Source organism: Stomoxys calcitrans, chromosome 5 (genome assembly GCF_963082655.1).
Source record: "Stomoxys calcitrans chromosome 5, idStoCalc2.1, whole genome shotgun sequence".
NCBI classification, from domain to species: Eukaryota; Metazoa; Arthropoda; class Insecta; order Diptera; family Muscidae; genus Stomoxys; species Stomoxys calcitrans.
In genome coordinates, this window is record NC_081556.1 from 161642760 (window position 1) to 161653466 (window position 10707).

The window sequence follows — 10707 nt, forward strand, 5'->3', positions numbered from 1 at the left end:
CTCTAATATATCCCTATACAACGCCTATATTTTCTATACGTGGAAGACTGCACTGTCTAAGATGTTTGAACACATTGTAAAAGACCAGATTCTTGCTAGTACTAGGCATAGAATATTTGATTCACAGTACGCTTTTCGTGTCGGTAATAGTACTAAATCGTTGCTGGTTCATCTTACAGAATTGATAAGAGATGATTTGAATTGTATCAGGTCTGGTGTGATTGTCTCATTAGATTTGTCCAAGGCACTTTACTCTATATGCCATGAGACATTGGTTGAGAAACTCAGGGACAGATTAAAATTTTTGGTTTCCGCTTGTAAACTTGCATTTTCGTACATGAGCGGCGGAACCCAGTTTGTTGAAATGAATCAAGCTATATCTGGTTCTCTCCCTTTGACTTCTCGGGGTACCCCAGGGCTCTGTTCTGGGTCCCCTTTCGTTTATTTTGTAAATAAATGATATATCTGACATTTTTGATTCGAGTTTGTGCAGTGTTTTTCTTTTTCCTGATGACGTGTTTCTTCTTTTTAATACTGATTGATCATTATTGCACACGACGTTTGGAAGACAAGATTAACTTAAGTTTGAATCATATTTTGCAGTAGTCGAATAACAATTTCCTCAAGGTCAATCCTCTGAAGACCAAAGCTATGAGCCAGAATTGGGGATCTAGGGTGGATTTTGCAAAGCAACACAAGTGTTTGGACATTTATCTAGATAAAACTCTTTGCTTTGGATCCCATATTGACCCTGTTCATTCTAAGACCTTTGCGACCTTGCGTAAATTGTATTTAGTATGTGTTTATTTACCAACCTGATTTAAAACCAGACTTGCACATGCAATTTTAATGCCACAGACATTGTATGGAAACACTCCAGTTTCTGATGTCTTTGAATGTAATTTACTAAAGATCAGTCGAATTTTAAACAGTATTGGTCAATTTGTGCATAATGTTTGGATTCGTGAACATATATCTGAATTTGTTGTTATATTTTTGGGATCATCCTTCAACAGATTTTTGGTTTGCAAGGTTTTATATTTATTTCACAAAGTCATCAGGAGTGGAATGACACTTTGCACTTTATTCCACTTTTTACGGTCGAGGAGAGAATACCTCTCCTCGCAGGAGATAATACCTCGAATTCATAGAGCTGCGTTTGAAAGATCCTTTGTCGTTCGTGTTGCTAGGTGTTGGAATGCCTTACCCGCGAAACTTCGAATATATTCCCATTCCACCAATGTTTTCCGCCTAAAAATTCGTAGCCATTTACGACTTTTGAAAATTTATAGGATATATTGTTTTTATTGGAATTGTTATATTTTTTACGTTATTGTGCTGATTGGGACTTTTCTTTTAATATATATAAAATTTTATTTAATTGTGGCTGGGGAGCCACTTAAAATTATATTGAACCTTTTATTCAACTCTTTGCTAGAATCTACATTTTTTCTTTTGTTATTAAATTAATTGCCTACATAGGTTTTTCTTACTGTGTAATACGTATTTAAGGACAATAAGGCGTAATATTACTGAAATTGAAATGAATAAAAAAATAATAATAAATAAAGGAAAAAATAAAAGATGACATCTAAATGAGGAGGCCATCGTAGCGCATGTCCGCCTATGACGCTGAATGCGTGGGTTCGAATCCTGGCGAGGCCACCAGAAAAAATCTTCCGCGTTGCTTTTCCCTTCCTAATGCTGGCAACATTGGTGAGATACCATGCCATGTAAAACTTCTCTCCAAAGAGGTGTCGCACTGCGGCACGCCGTTCAGACTCGGCTATAAAAAGGAGACCCCTTATCATTGAGCTTAAACTTGAATCGGACTGCACTCATTGATATGTGAGGAGTTTGTTCCCTGTTCCTTAGTGGAATGTTCATGGGCAAAATTTGCTAAAAGAGGGCTTTAAGGCTTTCGTAAAAACGAAGCTGAGAATAATCATATAAATATCAATATGTTTGAATTTTCTGAATTGTCAAAATAGTGAAAAATTTCTCAAAATAGCGCGCGTGATTTCGTGAAAGTTGTTTGCATACTTCACCTAATTTTTTTTTTTTTTTGTCATTTTACTACTTTGATGTTTCATATTTGTAAGACCAAATGATGAATTTTAAGCAAAAAAAAAAAAAAAAACATTTGCAAGAGAAAATAATATTTAAAGGGATGGTAAATTTTTTTGTTTTATTTTAATTCCTCATCTGTTTTATAGACATTTCAATACCTTCTTCTTAATTTATTTTAGTTCATCGTTTGCTCTTATAACATTTTATGATCTCTAAATAGTATAGTAAGTTTAAAGTAATAAATAATCAAAAAGAAAAAGTCGAAAAGTTTTTATAAACCACGCGTACATTTTTGTTTTATAAGCGTTGTTTCCAGTGGAATATTTATATAAAGTTTTCTTTTTTATTTCGAAAATGTGTGAGAAGCAATTGCCCAAAAACTTCAAAACTCATTATACTTCCTATGCGACTTTTAATTGCATAACAAACCCCGGTTGACTAGTGCCTGGTAAATCGCTCGAAATTTTACCATTTTTCTTTTAAATTTTATCCAAATGAAATTAAGCCCCAAAATGTGTGTTTGGGATTTTTCTGCATTCCCAATGTATAAAATTTTGGGGCCTCATTTCATACCGCCGGGAATCAAACCCACGACCGCCGCACACTACCAAATCGGCTCGAAAACTAAATCAGATACGTCACATTTTTTATAGATTCTAAAGGTTTGTGTTTTGAAGGCACAAGTTGCACCCAGTTAGCATTAAGGCTACGACTTGTAAAATCGTTTTTTTCAGTTGGTGCGGTATCTTTCGGCTCGTCGCACCGGACTGATAAAACATTAAAATTAAATAGTTTTGTTTTGCAAATAAATTAATTTATTCAATATTTAGTCATCAAGTTGCTTAGCTTATTTTCTATTTATGATATGAGAGTATATAAAAATTACATTACTATTTAGGGGTACAATTGACAAATAATCGAGATTCAAGATTCACACCTATTCACAATAGGTGGTTTGCATAGTAGAGACTTAATATACTTGTCGCATAGTACATCTATGTATACTTATTTAAATGTGTATATGTATGTATATAATATTTGCCGTAAACAGCATTTTATTTCGGTGCACGTTTAGTTATCTTGGATACGTTTAAAAAAATAAAAGCATACTAAAATATATGTATGTATTTGTGTATATAGAGCAGTAGTCCATACATGTATGCTTGGGACAGACAGTACATCGGCTTACAAAAATAGTATGATTTGCATTTGATTATCTGCTATAAGGTTTTATCTATCATGTGATGTGCTTACAATTATTTCTTTCTTTAATTTGTTTCATTCGTTAGTGTTACGATTCTTGTAAGTTTGTGTGTCTCATTAAAAATATTCTATCTAATGACTATGTATAGGAAGCATTTTTATATGCGATGCGATGCGTTGCGATCCTTCCGTAGTTCACAGTTTGCAATGGAATGGCAAATATTATTGACAGTTCACTTATACTCTGGCGTAATCTTTACTTAAACAATAGTCATATGGAGTCAATTTTGGGATTTCAAAAAGCCCCCCAAATGGCCGGCAATTTCACAAACATAAATCTAAAATAATGTTTAAATTAAAAAAAAAAAAAACAGAAATCATGTGCGACGTGTTGTTACAAGTAAATGCCGTCAAAGCTTATTCGAAAGATTTATAAAAAAAAACGGGGTCATTAGGAAACGACCAGTATTTACATGTACATACATTTTAATCATTAATATTAACACTAATATTTACAAAAACAAAAAAAAAAGAGGCAAATACATGGAATGAATGTGGATTGACGTTGTTGTTCCACTTATTACTTGGCAGGGAGTGCAAAAGATCTCCTGGGTGAGGAGGTTTTAGGTATAGTTCTTGGATATGCGATTCTTTCCCCTATAAAACATGGCAATCGGGACATTTGACTGCAAAATATATCATATCCAGTTCTCTTTTGATTACACTACGCATCTAAAGGGATCATCTGCTAAATGCTAAAGACTAGTAAGGATCTTCGCCGTGATCTATAGTCCAACGCTGCGTTTTGCTGAGCGGGTCACAGGGAGCCACTTGGACATAATCACCTTGATGAAGTCCTCGATGATCCAAACACAGTCCGGTTCGCAAGTGTCGCAGGCGATTGCCTAAATATTGCCACTTTTCATTGTAGTCATCGCCTTCCAAACAACTTGTCATTACAATTTGGAATGGAGCCGAGTCACTATGTTGGACAGTCGCGCAAGACAGTTCGTTGCGCAAAACCTTGTTGTTAGTAAGCGAAAAGAATTGCGTTTTGGAGATTTCTTTGCTGCACGCATATACGCCCAGGTTGTAGGGATTTTCATTATTCTGTTGCAGATCATCCAAACATAAGTTCGCGTGCAGCGAACGAACCCTAAACCGAACGCAACAAAACAAACAAGGAAAACACAAATTTTAGATATCAACTTGGAATGAGGATAAATAACGACACGAGAACATACCTTCCATACGCTATTACATTTTTGATTGGCACAAACTTCTCAGGATATATGTTTTCCAAATACCAGTCGAAGCTTTTGCAACGCAACTTTTTGCGCAGCATAACTCTGTGCGTGACATCGCCTATGTCAGGATGGAACTTAAGATCGGGTCGGTTCAAAAAGAATATATTTATGTAGTCATCCATCCACACTAATGCCATGCGGGCAGTGTTAATACCGTGCGTGTCCCGGTTGTTAGGAAACCTGGGCAAAACGTTATTGAAAATAACTCATATAAGGAGTTAACAATAGACCACTCACTTGTAGGGATGAAAATCCCGGAAAATATGGCCGACTCTGGAGCAGGGTATGGTTTCAATGGTTCCACCGCATTGCCATATTCTAAAGGACATTTCTAGATTTTCTCCACCCCAGCCATCCATCTAAAAGCAAAGAGATAAAAAGTTAAAAACACGTTCCAACTGTGCAATCCAACGGAAAACCTAGAACTTAAACTAAAAAAATTCAATAAAAAAAGAAGAAAATATTTAAGTAACAGTTTTTACAATTTTTGTTTGTTTCTCTTTCGAGACGAGCTCAATGATCAGTGATGCAAATGGAAAAGGAAAGCCAAATATAGCAACACACACCAACCACTATGGGACGCGTTTCGTCTTTGGTTAGAAGACTTTTCAACTATTTTAGGTGTGTTGGCTTCAAGGGCCGTGCGTTGGTAGGTTGTATTTGAATCGTATTAATATCTCCTGGATAATGTGGAGGAAACGCTCTCATTGCCATGTCAGGACTTTGACGTCGCACTGGACATATGACGGACTTTCGTTTGATTTGTAGAGATGAGGAGAAGTTATAGACGGTTTCGCACCTAGTGTGGCACTGTCCAGAAACTGCGGGGGTACGTGCAGGATTATGGCTAAACGAACACTTTTTGTATGTCTAAATTATCTCCTAGCATGTAGTCCTTTCGCAATTCTTGACTACTATAGCTTTAAATGGCATATTAGAGGCAACTCTCCAGTCCACCTGTAGCCGTTTTGTCATTCATGTTGGAAGTATAGCATTTTTTCGACATATTTCGTTTGTCCAAAAAAGAATGTCGCACTTAATCAGCGGCTATCATTCAAGCAAAAAGAAAAAATTTGTTGAATGTTTGGAAAAAAGCAGCAAAATATTACAAATAAATATATGAATAAAAATGGAAAAAATGTCCTATACGTAGATGATGAGCTAGTTGCAGTAACCAGTTCGAGAGATTTAGAAAAATTTTTTAAATGAATTGAAAAAAGAATTCAGCATTGTATGTAAAGATGCTACATATTTTTTGGGACTTAAAGTTAAAAGAAATGAAGAAACGATAACCATATCTCAAGAAGCTTTTGCCAAAAAGCTGCTTGAGAGATTACATTTTTCAGAGTGCAAAAGCGTATCAACGTCAATTATCACAATCTGGGGGAAAAAAAGATCACACCAAAAAATTCCCATATAGGCAAGCTGTCGGAAGTATGTACTGTACTCAATGCTTGGTAGCCGACCTGGCGCTATCAGATTTTTGCCAAGAACACTGGAGAATCCATCTTCTGTTGCTTAGTGGAATGTTCATGGACAAATTTTGTATTTTACACACTTACCTGCTCATCATAGCTACCAACTTCCCAGAAATAGCTGCGGTCCATGGCAAAGAGACCTCCTGCCATCGTGGGACTCCATGTAGGGCAAACATCCAATACAGAATCTTTACATTCGCGCTGCTGTCTTTCTCTTTCCCTCTCAGAAACTGATATCCAATCAAAATGGCCACTCCACTGAAATCCTCCAACTTGAAAAGATTTGTAACCGTTCGTATTGTATTTAAAGTCTTGAGCATCAATTACATCGATTATAGGCACCAACACACTCGTCCTAGATTCCTTAATGCGTTGCAATAAAGGTTCACACCAACCGATGTTTGCCTCACAATGTGCGTCTAAGAATATTAAAACGTCGCCTGTAGCGACACGTGCACCCGCCAAACGAGCTCGTATCAGTCCCAAACTGAAAAGAGAGAATTATTATTTCATTTTTATACCTTACGCAATATTGGTTGGTTATGTTGCCTTCTTCTTTGTAAAATAGAATGCAGTGCACTCGTGATCAGTGTTGCCGTTTTTGGTAGGTTACTACTAAAATTAGTAGGTTTTTATACCCTCCACCATAGGATGGGGGTATACTAATTTCGTCATTCTGTTTGTAACTACTCGAAATATTCCAATGGCCAATCTGTTCCCGCGGCGATCGGTTTTTTGGAACGGAACTTGCTTGCCCACCTAAAGGAGCTTGACGAGGATCGCCACCTCCGCATGAAAATGTGGCCACAAAAACATTAAAAAGTTATTTAAAAGGAAGGGTAACTTTCAAATAGTTGGTTTGCTTAGTTAACAACAACTCTAACCGGATTTTTGAGTTTATCAAAAGTCCAAATTGCTAAATTGGGACCCAAAACTACAAATTCCTTAATTGAATGTACACTCTTCTTAATTGAAATGTGTGGCGGGCATGCTTACCTCTGGGCCACGATGGCCTCCAAGCTACCAGGAGAAAAAAAACCTACTAATTTTAGTAGTAACCTACCAAAAACGGCAACACTTATCACAACTCATTCATAAATCAATTTCAACATTTGGACAAGTAGACAAAAGAGTAGAATTTTAAATTTCTTTAATAAATTTTGACTTCAACAGGACACTGTGCAGCTTTAGATCCTGTATGACACTTCTCTTATACCATTGAGTGCATTCCGATTAAAGTTTTAGCTCAATGATAAGCGATCTCCTTTTTTGCCTAGTCTGAACATTAAGAGTTTAAAGCCATTTTGATGCCATATAAAAGAATACATTTTACGGCCTCTTAGTACTTTTCTTGCTATTTTCCATCTATCCAAGAATGTTCGAGAAATTTCTAATTATTTTAATCAGGTGCAGAAAATTACAAATCGCTTAGTACTTGGCTTCTATTTAATCGAAGTATTCTTCAGCAATTCTGAGGGCTACAATCTTAATTTTACTGCTGAAATAAATGGTAACACAAACATCAAATGGAAGCTACAAATGTGGGCTATTTAAAAAAAAAAAATGCTCAAAGCCCTGAGTTTTCGATTAAAAACAATGAGATTTGTGACTTTTGCCTTCGCTTGTGATTTATATAAACTTTGTTGGGATGTTTTGAACGTTTGAAACAAGTCATTGAGAATTAGAAAATATGCTAATTTTTATGTGCATAGCCTCTTCAACACTTGAATGAACATAAAAATGGCCTAAAAAAGAGAAACCTTTCTGATCCGAAAAGCTTTCGATTTTTTCAAAGACGCACCGCACAGTCTTGTTTTCGATAGTGTAACTGTATGCGACCTTGCTATTTGCTGCTGGATAAAGAATAACAACAACAAATGGTTGTGGCCTATACACAATACCCTGTTGTGGTAGAGTACCACTGACTCTTCTTGAAACGTTATTGAGAGAAGACTCGTTTAAGATGTTACCAACCACTCTTGTTTTTCGAATTTTGTGTTTCATCATCGAATGTTTGGTAAAGGCAAATATCAAAGTTGATTGACGTGATTACCGTTGTGTTGGAGTGGTTGCTTAATTAAGTATATAGATTTTCTCAATTTATTCGAATCGCCGAGAGAACATGGTGTGGACGATATTGTTGACATACTTACCGATTTTTCAATCGCACAACAAGAACTCTTCCGGCTGGCAATCGGGTTCTTATATAGTAGTCCAATTTGTCATGCAGCTCCACGTTGGTACTCCCATCATCCACAAGAATAATTTGTTTGAGCAGACGTTCATTGCAGGTGTTCAGGGCACTGTGCACTGTGCGCATAAGGACGGAGAAGGGTTCGTTGAAAAATATAATGATAATACTGGTTGTGGGAAGAGTGTCTATATCAAAACGCTGGTTGAGACATCCTGGATGCCGGGAGTCGCCCAAGGTGCGATTGTAGCTGATGTGTTCACTTAACTCCTCATTTAGGGCGATTTTTTTGTAGATTTCTTCGCCTCGTATTTTCGCTGCACCCACTAGAAAAGCGGCCTCGCCATTATCACCCAAACCGGGTTCTTGCTTCTTCAGATCTTTAACAATGCTCAATTCAAGGGGAGAATTCAGGTCAGCAGTATTAGGTTTCTGGGCAGGTGGTGGTGGAATTTCATTCTCGCTTTCATCGAAGTCTCCCCGTGTGTCGTGTTGGTGATGGTTTTGTCTATACGCTGCCGGCTTCGAGTGCTCAAATTCTGAGAAGCTGCTGTTTCCCTGGTCTTCCACATGGATTACCTTTATGTAGAGAATGAACACTAAAGCCACCAAAGCGAAAGTGATGATTTTGCCATAAAAGGAACGAAAACGAAAAACCATTTTGAAAACTTGCACATCAGATGGTTGGATATGACAACAATTTGTTGTTCCTCCAGGCTGTTAATATGACCACTTTGGTTTTTTGTGGCAATTTGTCTTGAAATTATGTTGGTCTAAGAATGGGAACTTGGCACTCCAGATCATTAACGCGTTGATGGCACTATGGAAAAACGATGCACGTCGACACCTCCGTCAAGACGACGACAAAAGTATTTTGTTTCAAACCTACGAGCTCTCAAATCCAGTTTAGTTTGTGTCTTCTCTAAAAACTTGTCTTAATGTCAACGTCAATTTTAGCCCCATCGAGCGTTGCCACTATCGTGGATTGCTCCCCACAAGTTGGGGATTTCTCACCAATCCCCAAACTAGAGTTTTAAAAGTCGACTTTCGACTAATCGGTTAATCGAATTTTTGTGTAAAAAAATCGAAGTCGCCTTTTACTGCCGAATAATCGTTTCAAGTCGATTTTTGCCGACAACTGCTTCGACTATTTTTGTTTTGGCATTAGCATTTCTTATTCTTATTTTGGGTAAACACAAAAACAAAGATACATTTTGCAGCATGTTTTCGTATGTAAACAAAAATTAAAATATTTTTTTTATTCCATGTTTTCATATGACTTAAGCCTCTGAATATACCTAAATACTAAAACAAATCCTGTCCATTTACACTGCGTTTTTGGCGATTTGAGTGGCATTAGAAGCGTATATACTTATAGATGAGAATGTGCATATCACACAAATCAATACGCAATTCTGGACAAGAGTTACATGTTTTGTTACTTTTATCGATTATTTAGCCATGAAATCGGTTTTATTTGGGATTTAAAAATTAATGCAGCAAAAATCGAGTTTGAAATCCGGATTTAGTAGCCTATGTAAAACTTTAGGATATCCATATATATGTATATATATCAGTAACTTTCTGTATTTATAAGACTTGTCTTATGTACGTCAAATACAAATAAAGCATGTACTCTTATACATATATTGTACTTTTTTTATATACATGTATCTACATGTATGTGCGATGAAATAAAAGCACGATTCAATCGAAAAAATTGAATATTTATTCCAAAATCCATTTGCCATATTTGTTTGTACGTATTACACGATGTGTAAGACTTTCAGAGTTGCTGATTTTCAAATTACATATGACATGTCTTATCGTCTAATGGCAGCTTAAGCTTCCATGCATTCATAGGATTTGATATTCCTGAGACTCGGGTGATGTTCATGGGCTATCAAATCCGGTGAATGCCTGCCTTCGAGTTTCTTTTTTGTTTGTGATGGAGACTTTACATGGCACATCATGATGCGTATGACCACGCATCATGATGTGTAATAGTATTGGTGAAAATAAGGGTGAATGTGTCACATGTACATGTTACAGTGGCACAGAAAAGTCTACATACCACACTCAGAAAACGTGTATCACAAAAAGAAATTTTTGTACAAAAAGTTTTTCCCCCAAATATCGCATATTGCTAAAAGTGTTCGCCATGGTCACTCGCAGGATTCACTAATAGAAGGTTAGGTCACATGCAAAACACAAAGTGGATAGGCCCCATAAACATCATTAAGGATGTCAAATCTGACGATTGAAAATGTCATCATATAGGAGAAAACGTAAACAAAGAATGAATGTAAAAAGAGAACAAGTTGACATCCTCAATGCCAAGTACTGCCAAATATTAAAAAAAAAGTATATCGGCTGATCGCTTGGCTTAACCTTATTCAGTGAATCCTGGGTCACTCGTGTCACATATAGTTAAAATTTATTTTATTTCGTTTATCCT

General features: G+C 36.5%; 1 protein-coding gene across 1 annotated transcript; it reads right to left on the minus strand.

The window, feature by feature from the left end:
- Positions 1–2862: 2862 nt before the first annotated feature.
- Positions 2863–9260, minus strand: LOC106084593 (polypeptide N-acetylgalactosaminyltransferase 1). Its single transcript, XM_013248407.2, has 5 exons — positions 8212–9260; positions 6143–6545; positions 4818–4939; positions 4518–4760; positions 2863–4429 (listed from the first exon to the last, which is right to left on the minus strand). Exons 1-5 carry the CDS (start codon positions 8907–8909, stop codon positions 4036–4038), a joined length of 1860 nt encoding a protein of 619 aa, XP_013103861.2. The 5' UTR covers positions 8910–9260; the 3' UTR covers positions 2863–4035.
- Positions 9261–10707: the final 1447 nt, after the last annotated feature.

What these genes read in the sequence shown, in the direction of transcription:
- LOC106084593 (XM_013248407.2), bottom strand. Translation starts at nt 8,909, where the DNA reads ATGGTTTTTCGTTTTCGTTCCTTTTATGGCAAAATCATCACTTTCGCT. An exon ending in TTGGTAGCTATGATGAGCAG is followed by an intron (nt 4,940 to 6,142) that starts GTAAGTGTGTAA and finishes CTTTGCTTTTAG; the next exon opens with ATGGATGGCTGGGGTGGAGA. An exon ending in AATGTAATAGCGTATGGAAG is followed by an intron (nt 4,430 to 4,517) that starts GTATGTTCTCGT and finishes CGTTCGGTTTAG; the next exon opens with GGTTCGTTCGCTGCACGCGA.